This window comes from Bos javanicus, chromosome 12 (genome assembly GCF_032452875.1).
Source record: "Bos javanicus breed banteng chromosome 12, ARS-OSU_banteng_1.0, whole genome shotgun sequence".
Taxonomy (NCBI): domain Eukaryota; kingdom Metazoa; phylum Chordata; class Mammalia; order Artiodactyla; family Bovidae; genus Bos; species Bos javanicus.
This window is the reverse complement of record NC_083879.1, coordinates 1,961,489-1,980,654: the sequence shown is the minus strand read 5'-3', so window position 1 is coordinate 1,980,654 and position 19,166 is coordinate 1,961,489. Positions and strand designations below refer to the sequence as shown.

General features: G+C 42.4%; 1 protein-coding gene across 2 annotated transcripts in view; it reads left to right on the top strand.

Moving 5' to 3' along the window:
- The first annotated feature begins 13,035 nt into the window (after positions 1-13,035).
- The window catches only part of TDRD3 (tudor domain containing 3), a 220,924-nt gene continuing 214,793 nt past the window's right edge, over positions 13,036-19,166 (top strand). Inside the window, exon 1 of one of the 2 annotated variants that reach the window (XM_061434427.1) lies at positions 13,036-13,254. In XM_061434427.1, the coding sequence (XP_061290411.1) occupies positions 13,214-13,254 (41 nt within the window). In that variant the 5' untranslated portion in view covers positions 13,036-13,213. The remainder of the gene's footprint in view (positions 13,255-19,166) is intronic. The other variant, XM_061434428.1, reaches the window with a different exon arrangement.

The window sequence follows — 19,166 nt, the reverse complement described above, 5'->3', positions numbered from 1 at the left end:
AACCCCAGATATGCAGATGACACCACACTTATGGCACAAAGCAAAGAGGAGCTAAAGAGCCTCTTGATGAAGGTGAAAGAGGAGAGTTAACAAGTTGGCTTAAAACTAAACATTCAAAAAAAAAAAAAAAAAAAAATAAGATCGTGGCATCTGGTCCCATTATTAGATGGGGAAACAATGGAAACAGTGACAAACTTTATTTTCTTGGGCTCCAAAATCACTGCAGCCATAAAATTAAAAGATCTTGCCCCTAGGAAGGAACGCTGCAACAAATCTAGACAGCATATTAAAGAGCAGATATTACTTTGCTGACAAAGGTTTGTATAGTCAGAACTATGGCTTTTCCAGTAGTCATGTATGGATGTGAGGGTTGGACCACAAAGAAGGCTGAGAGCCAAAGAATTGATGCTTTTGAACTGTGGTGTTGGAGAAGACTCTTGAGAGTCCCTTGGACTGCAAGGAAATCCAACCAGTCAACCTAAAGGAAATCAATCCTGAATATCCATTGGAAGGACTGATGATGAAACTGAAACTCCAATACTTTGGTCACCTTACATGAAGAGCTTAATCATTAGAAAAGACCCTGATGCTGGGAGGGATGACAGAGGGATGAGATGGTTGGATGGCATCACTGGTTCAATGGACATGAGTTTGAGCAAGTTCTGGCAGACAGTGATGGACAGGAAAGCCTGGTGTGCTGCAGTCCATGGGGTCGCAGAGTTGGACACAACTGAGTGACTGAACAACACCAAATAATGTAATACAATACTAGTGTTACAACTTGTAAAACCAAAATTATAAGTAATAATATAAGAATATATTCTTATTACTCAAGGAAAAATAACTAATATATTGTCATAATTGCTTCTGCTCCTTTTAAAGAAATAACTTTGTCAACAAAGCAAAATTCCTCTCTGGCAACCTCCCTCACACATATTCCATTTCTTCCTCAATTTAACCAGTATTCTGAGTTTGTTGTGTATCCTTCAAATCTATTTTCATCCTTCTATATATGTATATGTGCATCTATATATCCAGACATAAATATATCTATGCTGTTCTGTATAAAGCCACCAGCCAGTGTGATTATTTAAATCAAAATAAAATTTTTAAATGTTAAAGATCAGTTTTCTATTGCACTCATGATATTTGAAGTGCTCAGTAGCCACACATGACTAGTGGCTAGGATATTGGATTGTGCAGATATAGAATTATTGCACGGAGCTCTATTGTAATAGATGTATTTTTATAAGTGTTTTTTTAAATTTCACATAATGTAATACACTGAATAAGTTTACCAAGCTGCTTTTTCTTTTACTTGGCATTATGTGGTCAAGATCCACTCAAGTTGATATGTAGCATATTTCTTTAAACTAACATAGATTATTCTATTTTTTGATAGAACACATACATATACAACTCTTTAAAACCCATTTCTCCTTACCTGGACATTGGAATTTTCATTCTTCTATTTTAAGCAATGTATTAATGAGCATTTTTTCTCTGGAATATAGATCTAAAAATGAAAATACTCAATCATAAGGTATACACCTTTCAAGCTTTGCTAGAAATTGCCAAGTTGGGTTTCCCTTGTGGCTCAGCAGTAAAGGATCTGCATGCCAATGCAGGAGACGTGGATTCAGTCTCAGGGTGGAGAAGATCCCCTGGAGAAGGAAATAGCAACCCACTCCAGTATTCTTGACTGGGAAATCCCATGGACAGAGGAGCCTGGAGGGTTACAGTCTGTGGGTTCCCAAAAAGAGTCAGACACTACTCGAGCGACTAAACAACAACATTCATATACTCTGCCCATTTCTCTACTGAAATGTTGCCTTTCTCTTAAGGATTTGTACTAATTAATCATATTAAAACTTGCTTTTATTCTTTTACTCCACATATGTATCTGGCTAATATATCTTAGTCAGTACATAATGATCTATTTCTTTAACTTTTTTCTTTTGGTAATGTCTATGGTACCCACTGTAACTTATCTAAATATTCCACTATTGATTGACTTTGTTTATCTCCAGGATTTTGTCATTACAAATAGTACTGAGCCACATTGACTACCACAGTCATTAATCTTGCTCACTGAATATTTCTAGCTCTTCACCTACCAGCTCCTGGTGTTCGACTTCTTGTGTTGTTCTGTGTCCAATCCTGGCAGAGCATTCAGTTTCCAATGTGAGATACTCCAGAGTCTTCCTTCCTGTTACTGCTTCACTAGTGATCTTCCTGATGGTTAGTGCTTTGTCAGGGTTCTGAAGTGAGAAGGCCTTTCCCCTCATTCTCTAGACATCCACAGTGGACACATTACATGAAAGAGAAATAAACATGTTTTTTTTAAAATCACAAATCACTAATATGTTGTGGTTTTTTGTCATGGCATAACCTGGTCTCTCCTAATAGCAACCTACTTGTAGTCAGTACTTAAGAAACTTTTTTTTTTTTTAAAGGAAATAGTTCATTTTCTATAAAATTCTAGGACTCAAACAATCTTCAGACATCAGTTATTTGAATTACTCTTCCTACTAAATCATTTCATAAATCATGAGTTCTAAAACCATGTCAAGTGTGTTAACAGTAAATTCTCTGGTCTTCAGTTTGTGGATTCCCATTCCTTTTATGTATCTTTTCATCAGTTGATGGGCATTTGGATTTTTTCCCACTTATTGGTTATTACGAATAAGACTGTGAATAGTCATGTCCATGTTTTATGTGGACATATGTTTCCATTTCTCTTGAGTATATGCTGAATGGTTTTATGAAGACCTACAAGAACTTCTAGAACTAAGACCCCAAAAAGATGTCCTTTTCATTATAGGGGACAGGAATGCAAAAGGAGGAAGTCAAGAAACACCTGGAGTAACAGGCAAATTTGGCCTTGGAGTACAGAATGAAGCAGGGCAAAGGCTAATAGAGTTCTGCCAAGAGAACACATTGGTCATAGCAAACACCGTCTTCCAACAACACAAGAGAAGACTCTACACATGGACATCACCAGATGGTCAACAATGAAATAAGATTGATTATAGTCTTTGCAGCCAAAGAGGGAGAAGCTCTATACTGTCAGCAAAAACAAGACTGGGAGATGACTGTGGCTCAGATCATGAAATCCTTATTGCCAAATTCAGACTTGAAGAAAGTGGGGAAAACCACTAGACTATTCAGGTATGACCTATATCAAATCCCTTATGACTATACAATGGAAGTGAGAAATAGATTTAAGGGACGAGATCTGATAGACAGAGTGCCTGATGAACTATGGACAGAGGTTCATGACATTGAACAGGAGACAGGAATCAAGACCATTCCCAAGAAAAAGAAATGCAAAAAAGCAAAATGGCTGTCTGAGGAGGCTTTACAAATAGCTATGAAAATAATAGAAGTGAAAAGCAAAGGAGAAAAGGAAAAATATACCCATTTGAATGCAGAGTTCTAAAGAATAGCAAGCAGAGATAAGAAAGCCTTCCTCAGCCATCAATGCAAAGAAACAGAGGAAAACAACAAGTGGGAAAGACTAGAGATCTCTTTATGGAGAAGGCAATGGCAACCCACTCCAGTACTCTTGCCTGGAAAACCCCATGGATGGAGGAGCCTGGTAGGCTACAGTCCATGGGGTCGCTAGGAGTCAGACACAACTGAGCCACTTCATTTTCACTTTTCACTTTCATGCATTGGAGAAGGAAATGGCAACCCACTCCAATGTTCTTGCCTGGAGAATCCCAGGGACAGGGGAGCCTGGTGGGTTGCTATCTATGGGGTTGCACAGAGTAGGACATGACTAAAGCAACTTAGCACCAGCAGAAGCAGCAGAGATCTCTTAAGGAAAATTAGAGATATCATGGGAACATTTCATGCAAAGGTGGGCTCAATAAAGGACAGAAATGGTAGGGACCTAACAGAAGCAGAAGATATTAAGAAGAGATGGCAAGAATACACAGAAGAACTGTACAAAAAAAGATCTTCACGACCCAGATAATCACGATAGTGTGATCACTTACACTGACCTAGAGCCAGATATCCTGGAATGTGAAGTCAAGTGGGCCTTAGGAAGCATCACTATGAACAAAACTAGTGGAGGTGATGGAATTCCAGTTGGGCTATTTCAAATCCTGAAAGATGATGCTGTGAAAATGCTGCACTCAATATGTCAGCAAATTTGGAAAACTCAGCAGTGGCCACAGGACTGGAAAAGGTCAGTTTTCATTCCAATCCCAAAGAAAGGCAATGCCAAAGAATGCTCAAACTACTACACAACCAAGCCAGGTTTCAGCAATACATGAACCGTGAACTTCCAGATGTTCAAGCTCTTTGTAGAAAAGGCAGAGGAACCAGAGATCAAATTGCCAACATCTGCTGGATCATCGAAAAAGCGAGAGAGTTCCGGAAAAACACCTATTTCTGCTTTATTGACTATGCCAAAGCCTTTAACTGTGTGAACAATAAACTGAGAAATTCTGAAAGAGATGGGAACACCAGACCACCTGACCTGCCTCTTGAGAAAGCTGTATGCAGGTCAGAAAGCAACAGTAAGAACTGGACATGAAACAACAGACTGGGAATTTTTTCCAAACAGGAAAAGTAGTACGTCAAGGCTGTATATTGTCACCCTGCTTATTTAACTTCTATGCAGAGTACATCATGAGAAACGCTGGGCTGGAAGAAGCACAAGCTGGAATCACGATTATTGGGAGAAATATCAATAACCTCAGGTATGCCAATGACACCACCCTTATGGCAGAAAGTGAAGAAGAACTAAAGAGCCTCTTGGTGAAAGTGAAAGAGGAGAGTGAAAAAGTTGGCTTAAAGTGCAACATTCAGAAAACTAAGATCATGGTATCCTGTTCCATCACATCATGGCAAATAGATGGGGAAACAGTGACAGACTTTATTTTTCTGGGCTCCAAAATCACTGCACATGGTGACTGGAGCCATGAAATTAACAGATGCTTACTCCTTGGAAGGAAAGTTATGACCCACCTAGATAGCATATTAAAAAGCGGAGACATTACTTTGTCTCCAAGGTCCGTCTAGTCAAGGCTATGGTTTTTTCAGTGGTCATGTATGGATGTGAGAGTTGGGCTATAAAGAAAACTGAGTGCCTAAGAACTGATACTTTTGAACTGTGGTGTTGGAGAAGACTCTTGAGAGTCCCTTGGACTGCAAGGAGATCCAACCAGTGCATCCTAAATGACATCAGTCCTAAGTGTTCATTGGAAGGACTGATGTTGAAGCGGAAACTCTAATACTTTGGCCACCTGATGCGAAGAGCTGATTCATTTGAAAAGACCCAGATGCTGGGAAAGATTGAGGACAGGAGGAGAAGGGGATGACGGAGGATGAGATGGTTGGATGGCATCACCGACTCAATGGACATGGGTTTGGGTGGACTCTGGGATTTAGTGATGGACAGGGAGGCCTGGCGTGCAGTGGTTCATGGGGTCACAAAGATTCGGACACGCCTGAGTGACTGAACTGATATATTAATTTTGGGTCATATGAAAACTCTATCATTTAACTTTTTGAGGACCTGCCAAATTGGTTTCCAAAGTGGCTGTGTGATTTTATATTTCCACTGGCAATGTATGAAGGTTCCAATTTCTCCACATCCTCACCAACATTTGTCACTGTTCATCTGTTTAACCATAGTCATAATAGTGGGAGTGAAGTATCTCGTGTACTTTTCATTTGTATTTCCCTAATGACAAATGGGGGCTTCCAGGCAGTGCTAGTCGTAAACAACCCATCTGCCAGTGCAGGAGATGTGGGTTTCATCCTGGGGGTCAGGAAGATCCCCTGGAGGAGGGCATGGCAACCCACTCGTCTTCTTGACTGGAGGAGCCCCTGGACATAGGAGCCTGGGAGGTTACAGTCCATAAGGTTGCAGAGTTAGACACGACTGAAGAAACTTAGCACACATGCATGCAATGACTAATGATGTTGAGCACCTTTTCATCTATTTATTAACCATCTGTATATGTCCTTTGGGGAAAGGACATATACAGTCTTTTGGAGAAATATCTGCTAAAGTGCTTTGCCCATTTTTAACTGAGTTGTCTTTCTATTATTGAATTATAAATCTTTATATATTCTTGATACAAACCCCATTTTCTCTCATTCTGTAAATTGTCTTTTCACTGCCTTTGAGGCACAAAAGTTAAGTTTTTTTAAATTGGGGAATAGTTACTTTACAATGTTGTTGGTTTCTGCTGTACAGCATTGTGAATCAGTCACCCACACACACATTTTATATATATATATATATATATATATATATATATATATATATATATATCTCCATTTCCTTGGATTTCCTTACCTTTTAAAAGTTTTACATTTTGATGAAGTTTAAATTATCTAATTTCTTTTCAAAATTGTGCTTTGGTTGCCATATCTATTGCCTAACCCATTGTCGTGAAGATTAGCTTTAACATTTTGAGTATTATATTTTTAGCCCTTGCATTTAGATCTATAATCAGTTTTGAGTTAATTTTTACATATGATGTTAAAGGGGGTCCAACTTTTTTCTTCTGCATGGGAATACTGAGTTGTCCCAGCACCATTTGTTGAATATATATTTCCCCCCCTTTTAAGACTGAAAATCTTTTCAGGCATCTAGCGCATTTCTTGATATGCTCAGCAATTCGTCAGAGCTCCGTGGCATTGGCTCATCTAAGTCATTCACAGGTTATTTTAGTATTCTCTGTAAGGCGAATTGTTTAAAGTCAAAGATTTAATGTGTCTCAGAGGGGCTAGGTACTCTTATAATACCATTTTTTATTGTGGTTTTTACCTCCTTATCCAAAGCCTTCTATCATTTTCAATCTGAGAAACTTTTCTTTTACTGAAATGAAACAGTTGAATGGATTTTCAGTCTCTCTTCTCTTAATTTATTCCATTGACTCCAAATATATTTAATTCCTCATTTTTGTCCTCTTATACCTAACACTCTATTCCAATGACACAAGAGAAAACTCTACACATGGACATCACAAGATGGTCAACACTGAAATCAGATTGATTATATTCTTTGCAGCCAAAAATGGAGAAGCTCTATACAGTCAGCAAAAACAAGACTGGGAGGTGACTGTGGCTCAGATCATGAAATCCTTATTGCCAAATTCAGACTTAAATTGAAGAAAGTGGAGAAAACCACTAGACTATTCAGGTATGACCTATATCAAATTCCTTATGACTATACAGTGGAAGTCCGAAATAGATTTAAGGGACTAGATCGGATAGAGTGCCTGATGAACTATGGACAGAGGTTTGTGACATTGTACAGGAGACAGGAATCAAGACCATCCCCAAGAAAAAGAAATGCAAAAAAGCAAAATGGCTGTCTGAGGAGGCCTTACAAATAGCTGTTAAAAGAATAGAAGTGAAAAGCAAAGGAGAAAAGGAAAGATATACCCTTTTGAATGCAGAGTTCCAAAGAATAGCAAGGACAGATAAGAAAGCCTTCCTCAGCCATCAATGCAAAGAAATAGAGAAAAACAATAGAATGGGAAAGACTAGAGATCTCTTCAAGAAAATTAGAGATATCAAGGGAACGTTTCATTCAAAGATGGGCTCAATAAAGGACAGAAATGGTAGGGACCTAACAGAAGCAGAAGATATTAAGAAGAGGTGGCAAGAATACACAGAAGAACTGTACAAAAAAAGATCTTCACGACCCAGATAATCACGATAGTGTGATCACTTACACTCACCTAGAGCCAGACATCCTGGAATGTGAAGTCAAGTGGGCCTTAGAAAGCATCACTACGAACAAAACTAGTGGAGGTGATGGAATTCCAGTTGAGGTATTTCAAATCCTAAAAGATGATACTGTGAAAGGGCTGCACTCAATATGTCAGCATTTTTGGAAAACTCAGCAGTGGCCACAGGACTGGAAAAGGTCAGTTTTCATTCCAATCCCAAAGAAAGGCAATGCCAAAGAATGCTCAAACTACTGCACAATTACACTCATTTCACACACTAGTAAAGTAATGCTTAAAATTCCCCAAGCGAGGTTTCAGCAATACATGAACTGTGAACTTCCAGATGTTCAAGCTGTTTGTAGAAAAGGCAGAGGAACCAGAGATCAAATTGCCAACATCTGCTGGATCATCGATAAAGTGAGAGAGTTCCAGAAAAACACCTATTTCTGCTTTATTGACTATGCCAAAGCCTTTGACTGTGTGGATCACAATAAACTGTGGAAATTCTGAAAGAGATGGGAATACCAGACCACCTGACCTGCCTCTTGAGAAATCTGTATGCAGGTCAGGAAGCAACAGTAAGAACTGGACACTGAACAACAGACTGGTTCCAAACAGGAAAAGGAGTACGTCAAGGCTGTATATTGTCACCCTGCTTATTTAACTTCTATGCAGAGTACATCATGAGAAACGCTGGGCTGGAAGCACAAGCTGGCATCATGATTGTCGGGAGAAATATCAATAATCTCAGGTATGCCGATGACACCACCCTTATGGCAGAAAGTGAAGAAGAACTAAAGAGCCTCTTGATGAAAGTGAAAGAGGAGAGTGAAAAAGTTGGCTTAAAGCGCAACATTCAGAAAACTAAGATCATGGCATCCAGTCCCATCACTTCATGGGAAATAGATGGGGAAACAGTGACAGACTTTATTTTTCTGGGCTCCAAAATCACTGCACATGGTGATTGGAGCCATGAAATTAAAAGATGCTTACTCCTTGGAAGGAAAGTTATGACCCACCTAGACAGCATATTAAAAAGCAGAGACATTACTTTGCCAACAAAGGTCCATCTAGTCAAGGCTATGGTTTTTCCAGTGGTCATGTATGGATGTGAGAGTTGGAGTATAAAGAAAGCTGAGTGTTGAAGAATTGATGCTTTTGAACTGTGGTGTTGGAGAAAACTGTTGAGAGTTTCTTGGACTGCAAGGAGATCCAAGCAGTCAATCCTACAGGAGAGCAGTCCTGGGTGTTCATTGGTAGGAGTGATGTTGAAACTCCAATACTTTAGCCACCTGATGCGAAGAGCTGACTCATTTGGAAAGACCCCGATGCTGGGAAAGATTGAGGACAGGAGGAGAAGGGGATGATAGAGGATGCGATGACTGAATGGCATCACTGACTCAATGGACATGGGTTTGGGTGGACTCCGGGAATTAGTGATGGACAGGGAGGCCTGGCGTGCTGTGGTTCATGGGGTCGCAATGAGTCAGACACGACTAAGCGACTGAACTGAACTGATACCTAACATAGCTCTTCTGTCTTCTTTAGGCTCTTCTCCAGCTTTCAGCTCATTGTAGACTTTATATTTTCTGTAAATCAATGATTCATCTTATTAAAAATGGAAATCTAATTTTTTTGTCTAGTCACCTCCTACCATATCACATGGCATTAACTTATGTATATAGAGCATAATCCTAATTCTTGATGTGAAAGAAATGAGTATATTCCATGCTTTTCCCTTAAATTTTTATTTTGAAAAGCTTTAAACTTAGCAAAAATTTTAAAAAATATATAATGAGCACTGGACCCTCCAATTAGATTCCATCTTAAACATTTTGCCACATTTACCTTCTTTCATAGCACGCACACACACACACACACACACACACACACACACACGTGGTTATAAACACCACAGCTTTTCAGCCATAAATATTTGACATAAAGTTTCTTATATTAAGGACTTTATCATATCTAAGAAAATTATAATTACATTATACTATCCAGTATCTAGTCCATATTGAAATTTGTCCATTTGGCTACAAAATCTCTCCTGTTCCTTCCCCTGATTCTTTTTAAATCCATGATTGCATGTTGTTGTCATGTCTTTTTATTGTTTTTAATCTGGAAGAATTCTTTTTTAAAAAATTACATTTTCACAAATGTAAAAGTTAAATTACATTTGTACAGTCCCTGCCAGGTTTCTTGTACAAGATGCCAGATTCCAGTTTTATCTGCCTGTTTCCTTATGTTTTACTTGTTAAATTCCCTATGTATCTCAGCCTTGGCACTACTGACATCTTGGATCAGGTAGCTATCTTGTGTATTGCAGGATGTTTAATATTTCCCTGTTCCCACCAGGTTATAACAACCAAAATGTCTCTATACATGCCCAAATATGCCTGGAGGGCTGGTGGTGGAGGTTTAGATAGGGATCTAGAAGTTCACTCAAATTCGGGGTAAACAACTTTTTTGAGAATATTTGTCATATGATGTGTATTTCTGATTGCATTGTATCAGTAAGCACATAACATCTGATTGTCCCATTATTGATTAGCCTTGATTACTTATTTAAAGCAGTCACTTTTTTTTTTAACATACAGGTATGTTTTTCCCTTTTATAATAAGGGAAAAACAGACTTTTGATACTTTAACAACTTGATACTTTGACACCGAGTGAACATCCTGTACTCCTACTATCTTTCACCCAGTGACTTTTGGCATTCTCTAGTCTGAATCAATTGTGACTGATTTGCAAAATGGTGATTTTCTAATTCTATTATTTGTTGTACATTTACTCTCTGGTATTTCTATGAAAGAAAAGTTTTCATCCTTCCCTTTATTTATTTCTACTGGCACTTTTAAATTCATGCATTTTCTTTACCCAATTTTTAAATTCAATTATTCCAATTACTTTTTTTGAGGCTTATATTATCTCAAATTCCTCCAGTGGGAATCTTCAATCCATTCTTTAAGCATTTCTTACCATAAGAGAATTTAATGTTTTATGGAGAATTTTAATAAAGTTATTGTTAAGTACCACACAATGGTAAATTCTTATTGTATACACTGCACATGAAACCATATATTTAGCCAGTGAAGAATTCTGATTGGGACAACATATTAGTTTCACATTTTGACTACCTGATGGAAGAGCAGACTCAGTGGAAAAGACTCCGATGCTGTGAAAGACTGAAGGCAAGAGAAGAGGGTAGCAGAGCATGACATCATTAGGCAGCTTCACAAACTCAACAGGACATTAATTTGAGTAAACTCCCTGAGACAGTGAGGAACAGGGAAGCCCAATGTGCTGCAGTCCACAGGGCCACAAAGAGTTGAGGACAGGACTTAGCGACTGAAGAAGAGAAAATTCTGTTTCACAACCAACAAAAATTATCAGCCATTTAATTTGATTCATCTATGTGAAAGAGAAAGTTGCTCAGTTCTGTCTCACTCTTTGAGACCCCATGGACTATACAGTCCATGGAATTCGCCAGGCCAGAATACCAGAGTAGGTAGCCTTTCCATCATCCAGGGTTTCTTTCCAAACCAGGGATCGAACCCAAGTCTCCCACATTGCGGGCGGATTCTTTACCAGTTGAGCCATAAGGGAAGCCCAAGAATTCTGGAGTGGGTAGCCTATCCCTTCGCCAGGGCATCTTCCCTACACGGGAATCTAACTGGGGGTCTCCTGCATTGCAGGCAGATTCTTTACCAACTGAGCTATCAGGGAAGCCCTTTGAGTCATCTATTCACCTTCAAAATGGTAAATCTTTTCCTGACTCCAGGATATTTTGAAGTGGATGTCGCTCAGTCCTGTGTGACTCTTCGCGACCCCATAGACTATACAGTCCATGGAATTCTCCGGGCCAGAATACTGAAATGGGTAACCTTTTCCTTCTCCAGGGAAATCTCCCCAATCCAGGGATCGAATCCACGTCTCCGGCATTGCCGTCAGATTCTTTACCAGCTGAGCCACAAGGGACGCCACGAGGGATATTTTGAATGGTGCCTATAAATAGAAATACACAGATATAATACGTTTCGCCTAAACATTGTATACAATTCTAAAACTGCTTCAAAATATGTTTCATTAAAATCAGTAACTAAGCAATGTGCTTGGGCACACATTTCAACAGCATCCCAGTTAAGCAACATATCGTGATTTTAAAACTATGACTTTTGGGAAGCCCAAACGAAATAGGTCAGTTAAAATGAAAACAAAATTAAGGAATTTTAGCTTCACTCTGTAATTATCCCCCTCTTTCTGTGAGAGTCGGTTTCCTCCTCAGTCTCAGGTGTGGCTCTGCCGGGTTTCACAGACTCTGCTCTAAGTTCATGTTGGTGATGATGAAACAGATGAGGTAGCTCCGGTTATAGGGCTGAAGGTTTTAACAGTCTCCCCGCCGGACTTCACAGCTTGGACCAGCGCCACTCAGAAGAACCTTTCTCCTCAGCGGCCGCGGGAAACGACGGTGGAAGGCAGGGACAACTCTAGAGTATCCCCTGGTCCCACAGCCCCTTCCGCCTGCTCCTTTGATTGGCTGGTGTGAGTCTCGGCCGCCCAATCCCGTTGGAACGTCTCCCGCGCCGCTCGGCGCCGTCACCGCGCATGCACATTCCGGACCCGCCCCTCGTTTCAGCCCGGAGAGCCGGAGCAGGGCACCGGCACGGGGTGGGCGGGAACTAGGCCTGGCAGTACCCGCGCCGACGTCACAGCGCCGCGCCGGGGCCTGCACGGGCTCGGTGGGAGAACAGCGTGAGAGACAAGCACAACACAGCTCCCCGAGTTCCCACATCCCTTAGGTGCAGGTCTTCTTGGGTGCACGCATTCACTTTCATTGTAGCGCGGGACCTGGACAGTCCGATTTGACTCTGCGGAATAGAAAAAATTCGATTATATTGTTTTCTCTGCACCCGGGCAGATGGAAAAGGGGAAGGAATCGTTATAAGAAAGTAGCTTTTCTCCCGTGTAGAGTGGGTCGGGAACACTGTCCCTTTGAGCTTCACTGTAGGAAACGCGGCCGCCTCAGAGCCTAGCTGGCAGCGCCTTCCCGCCGCCTAGCGCCTCAGCTCTGCCCTCGGGAGGCGGCCGCCTGTGCGCGCTGGGAACGCAGGCTTCTTTTCTGCCGCACAGAGGACCGCCCCACGGGTCTCCACGGCGTGAAGCTCGGGAAAGTGAGCCTGGCGACGTGCAGCCGGCCCTCCGCCGCGAGGCCGCGCTGACAGACCGGCCTCGGCCCGTCCTCCGCGCACCGCCGCCCCCGGAGCGCGACGGGCTCGCAGCCGCACGCCGGGCCGGCCCCCGCGGCCGCTCGGAAAACGCGGCGAGCGGAACCCGCACGCGGAAGCGCCCGCCGCACTGAGCATGCCCAGTCGCAGAGCCGACCGGAGGAGTTTTTTTCTTTTCTTTTTTCTTTTTCTTTCTTTTTTTGGGGGGTCTCAAGTAGCAGGCCTCCCCCAGCCCCCTAGCCGAGCCCCCCAGCATCCCGGCATAAGCAGCTACCATGGCCGAGGCTCCCGGAGCGGCGCTGTCCCGGGCGGGTTGGTAAGTGGCGGGTCTCCCGGCCGCGGGTGCGGGCCGGGCCCGAGGAGGCCGGGGCCGGGGCCGGGGGCGCTGGGTGCGTGTCGGGGTAGGCAGAGGCGCCGCCTGCCCCGGCCTCTCCCGGGGCCCCCCGGCCGGCTCCGCCGCCGGCGCTGCGCGGAGCCGAGAGTCCCCCGGCTCCCTGCGAGGCGGTGGCGCGGCCTGGGCCCCGGGAGGCGGGCGGCGGGCCGCAGGGAGGCCGGGGACGCGGGGCGGGCGGCGGTGCAGGCCCGGGTGCTCCCACGGCGCTGCCGCGGCGGGACGAGGGGAGGCGAGGGCTGGGGAACCGAGCGCGGCAGAGCTGGGCGAGCGCCGGGCCCGCGCCCGCGCCCCCTCATTCCCAAGTACAGCACGGAGCGGGGATAGCCATCCTCTGCGGCGCACACAACTTCTGAGGCTGAAAATGCCCGCACTGGAGACTCGGGTGGATGCTCCCTAGAACTTTTCTTGAAAGGATGACGGTGTTCTGATTTTTAAGGACGCTTTATGTCAAGATTTTAGGATGAAAACAAACAAAATATACGAAAGTAAGCAGTTTCTGGAACTTCGGCCACGAGGGATATAAACATATAGCTTTATTTCCTAATGCTTTTCCAGGCCTGCATAGGCACAGTCTGGGATGAAAGGTGGCAAGGAAGTTGAAAAAGATTTGCTCCTGCTCGCTGTCTTAGCGCTAGGAGAAGGAGGCATTAAAACAGCAAACACACAAACAGGGGGAATTGTGGTAAACTGTACAGAGGTGCAGGCAAATGTGGTATGGAATTGGAGAGGAAGGAAAGTTGATTTTCCTAGAGAAGTGGACTTGGAAGTCTGGTGAGGAAAAGGTTTTCTGGATACAGAGCCGCTGGAGATAAGGCAAGGGGAGGTAGGAAAGAGCTTATTGGCTTAAAGTACTGACATTAAATCCCTATGGTTCCTGGAAGTAGAAGAGTGTCCAATGAAGAGTAAGACCTTAAAAGTTAGTGGCCAGATTGTGCAGCCTACGAGTGTCTAAAGGATGGATTTGATTTTATGAATAAAATTTTTGGTTAGAGTACTGTAACACCTGTGTTTTGAAGACGCTGCTCCTGGCTCCACAGATATCTCATTTTAGAGGTGTACAGATTAAAGCAGAGAATTGTTAAGTAACTTAAAAAAAAACTGACATAACTGGAAAGTGATAGAGTTGAATGCTGAGGACAGGGGTCTGGTTCCAACTCTGGTGCTTTTAACTGTTCGTGTTCTTACAGCTTTTGCATAAAACAGCATTACCATAACAAACTGTAGCTTTAAAAAGTCACTTTTTTTTTTTCAGTTTTACTTTTGTTCTTCTAACTTTATACATTCAGATTCTTCACCTCACAGTGTTGTCTTGAATAATCTTGTATCACTCTTCTATTTGAGTTGTCCCCCATTCTTAGTGAGCCTTAGTTCTTCAAACTACTTGTGTGAATTCATTTACAGTCTTTTGTCTGCTATCCAGCATGATGATGCCACCAGTGTCAGAAACACTAGTATCCTTATTTTGGTTCAAACACACACTAAATTGTTCTTTGGACTCTTATTTAAGATCCTTAAATGTGGTTAAACACCATCTTATGTTTCAGTATATCTGGAATGGTGGGAAATATTGTAGATTCTTAGTAAAATCTGGTAAAATTGACCTTGGATGGCAGTGCCCCTGACAGTCAGAATTCTCTAACCAGGGTCTCTACCCCAGCTTAGCATTTTTCTTGTCTTTATTTTGTTATAAATCCTCAGTAATGTTATTTTGTGACATTTGCCACTTTATGTTGCAGATTTTCTCTTTACATGTTTCTTACTCCAAACTGCTGCTTTTGAATGGCAGGGATTCATAAAGGCAGAAGTAATCAGATCAGATCAGATCAGTTGCTCAATCGTGTTCGAGTCTTGGCGACCCCATGAATCACAGCACGCCAGGCCTCCCTGTCCATCACCAACTCCCGGAGTTCATTGAGACTCACGTCCATCGAGTCAGTGATGCCATCCAGCCATCTCATCCTCTGTCGTCCCCTTCTCCTCCTGCCCCCAATCCCTCCCAGCATCAGAGTCTTTTCCAATGAGTCAGCTCTTCCCATGAGGTGGCCAAAGTACTGGAGTTTCAGCTTTAGCATCATTCCGTCCAAAGAAATCCCAGGGCTGATCTCCTTCAGAATGGACTGGTTGGATTTCCTTGCAGTCCAAGGGACTCTCAAGAGTATTCTCCAACACCACAGTTCAAAAGCATTAATTCTTTGGCGCTCAGCCTTCTTCACAGTCCAACTCTCACATCCATACATGACCACAGGGAAAACCATAGCCTTGACTAGACGGACCTTTGTTGGCCAAGTAATGTCTCTGCTTTTGAATACGCTATCTAGGTTGGTCATAACTTTCCTTCCAAGGAGTAAGCATCTTTTAATTTCATGGCTGCAGTCACCATCTGCAGTGATTTTGGAGCCCCCCAAAATAAAGTCTGTCACTGTTTCCACTGTTTCCCCATCTGTTTCCCATGAAGTGATGGGACCGGATGCCATGATCTTCGTTTTCTGAATGTTGAGCTTTAAGCCAACTTTTTCACTGTCCACTTTCACCTTCATCAAGAGGCTTTTTAGTTCCTCTTCACTTTCTGCCATAAGGGTGGTGTCATCTGCATATCTGAGGTTATTGATATTTCTCCTGGCAATCTTGATTCCAGCTTGTTTTCTTCCAGTCCAGCGTTTCTCATGATGTACTCTGCATAGAAGTTAAATAAGCAGGGTGACAATATACAGCCTTGATGTACTGCTTTTCCTATTTGGAACCAGTCTGTTGTTCATGTCCAGTTCTAACTGTTGCTTCCTGATCTGCGTACAGATTTCTCAAGAGGCAGGTCAGGTGGTCTGGTATTCCCATCTCTTTCAGAATTTTCCACAGTTTATTGTGATCCACACAGTCAAAGGCTCTGGCATAGTCAATAAAGCAGAAATAGATGTTTTTCTGGAACTCTCTTGCTTTTTCCATGATCCAGCGGATGTTAGCAATTTGATCTCTGGTTCCTCTGCCTTTTCTAAAACCAGCTTGAACATCAGGAAGTTCACGGTTCACATATTGCTGAAGCCTGGCTTGGAGAATTTTGAGCATTACTTTACTAGCGTGTGAGATGAGTTTAATTGTGCAGTAGTTTGAGCATTCTTTGGAATTGCCTTTCTTAGGGATTGGAATGAAAACTGACCTTTTCCAGTCCTGTGGCCACTGCTGAGTTTTCCAAATTTGCTGGCATATTGAGTGCAGCACTTTGACAGCATCATCTTTCAGGAGTAATAGGTGAGGCTAATAAGACTATCTTCCTACGAGTTTGGGGGTGATTCCTGGTGAGTTTTGAACTCATGAGACTTGTGAAGAAGACAGGAGGATGTCTTAGGCTTATAGTTGGCATGTATTAGATTTTATGTTTAAGTAGAGATTTATTATGTTAATATACGGAATCTCAAAGGTATACGTAGAGAAGAGTACAGGAAGGAGAATTTCTGGCCATAGAGCTGCTTTGACCAGCTCATTCCAGTTCTGACATCTCGAGTTTCCTATGACTCTTGGGATTCTCTGTTGTCACTGACAAAACCATTTTTTTTTTTTTTTAAGTACTCAGTCTGTTCACTTAATTACTTGTAGGACCTCAAAAGAAGTAGATGCTAAAACACTTCAACTATTATTATCTATTCTGTCAGCCTCATCTAAAATAGTAGGTTTGAGAAGTGTTTGCTACTTCACTTCAGTGAAGTCACTTCAGTCACTTCAGTCGTGTCTGACTCTGTGCGACCCCATAGACAGAAGCCCACCAGGCTCCCCCATTCCTGGGATTCTCCAGGCAAGAACACTGGAGTGAGTTGCCATTCCCTTCTCCAGTGCATGAAAGTGAAAAGTGAAAGTGAAGTCGATCAGTGGTGTCCGACTGTTAGTGACCCCATGGACTGCAGCCTACCAGGCTCCTCCGTCCGTGGGATTTTCCAGGCAAGAGCAACTGAAGTGGGTTGCCATTGTTTAGTGCTGAGTAATTTATGTTTCTGAAATTTTGATCTTCAGGAGGTGCAGATGGTCTTGATCTATTCCACTTTATGTTATTTTTTTCAGCACATATATATTTTTTTCTTTTAAGCCCTTAATCGTCATTATAATTCCCACAAAAAGCCAGTATTTAAAATAAAACTCCCAATAGCAGCCACCCTGGCAGACTACAATAATTTTTTTTTTTTCTTTGTGGCTAGTAGCACAGAAAGTGCTAGGTTTTGCTGATTTCAACTTAAAAGTTTCAGGAACTACTCTAGTATAGTGACAGTGTTTAAATACTGCATGAAATTATACCTTCAGTTGATTTAAGTTGCTCAGTCATGTTTGACTCTAGGGACCCCATGGACTGCAGCACACCAAGCTTCCCTGTCCATCACCAACTCTCCGAGTTTGCTCAAACTCATGTCCATCCAGTCAGTGATGCCATCCAACCATCTCATCCTCTGCCGTCTCCTCCTTCTGTCTTCAGTCTTTCCCAGCATCAGGTTGTTTTCCAGTTAGTCCACTCTTCACATCAGGTGGCCAAAGTACTGGAGTTTCAGCTTCAGCATCAGTCCTTCCAATGAATATTCAGGACTGATTTCCTTTAGGATTGACTGGTTGGGTCTCCTTGCAGTACAAGGGACTCTCAAAAGTCTTCTGTAACACCGCAGTTCAAAAGCATCAATTCTTTGGCGCTCAGCTTTCTTTATAGTCCATCTCTCACATCCATGCATGACTCTTGGAAAAACCATAGTTTTTACTAGATGCACCTTTGTTGGCAAAGAAATGTCTCTGCTTTTTAATATACTGTCTAAGTTGGTCATTGCTTAGTACTCTTGCCTGGAAAATCCCATGGACGGAGGAGCCTGGTAGGCTGCAGTCCATGGGGTCGCTAAGAGTCGGACGCGACTGAATGACTTCACTTTCACTTTTCACTTTGCACTGGAGAAGGAAATGGCAACCCACTCTAGTGTTCTTGCCTGGAGAATCCCAGGGATGGGGGAGCCTGGTGGGATGCCATCTGTGGGGTCACACAGAGTCGGACACGACTGAAGGGACTTAGCATAGCATAGCTTTCCTTCCAAGGAGCAAGTGTCTTTTAATTTCATAGCTGCAGTCACCATTTGCAGTGATTTTGGAGCCCTCCAAAATAAAGTCTGTCACTGTTTTCATTGTTTCCCCATCTATTTGCCATGAAGTGATGGGCCTGGATGCCATGATTTTAGTTTTTTGAGTGTTGAGTTTTAAGCCAGCATTTTCACTCTCCTCTTTCACTTTCAAAAAGAGGCGCTTTAGTTCCTCTTTGCTTTCTGCCATAAGGGTGGTGTCATCTCCATATCTGAGGTTATTGATATTTCTCCCTGCAATCTTGATTCCAGCTTATGCTTCCTCCAGCCTGGCATTTTGTATGATGTACTCTGCATAGAAGTTAAATAAGCGGGGTGACAATATACAGCCTTGACATACTTTTTTCCCAGTTTGGAACCAGTCCGTTGTTCCATGTCTGGTTCTAACTGTTGCTTCTTGACTAGCATACAGATTTCTTAGGAGGCAGGTAAGGTGGTCTGGTATTCCCATTGCTTCAAGAATTTTCCACTGTTTATTGTGATCCATACAGTCAAAGGCTTTAGTGTGGGCAAAGAAGTAGAAGTAGATGGTTTTCTGGAACTCTCTTGCTTTTTCTATGATCCAACAGTTTTTGGCAATTTGATCTCTGGTTCCTCTGCCTTTTCTAAAGCCGAGTTGAACATCTTAAAGTTCGTGGTTCACGTACTGTTGAAGGATTTTGAGCATTACTTTGCTAATATGTAAGATGAGTGCAGTTGTGCGGTAGTTTGAACATTCTTTAGCATTGCCTTTCTATGGGA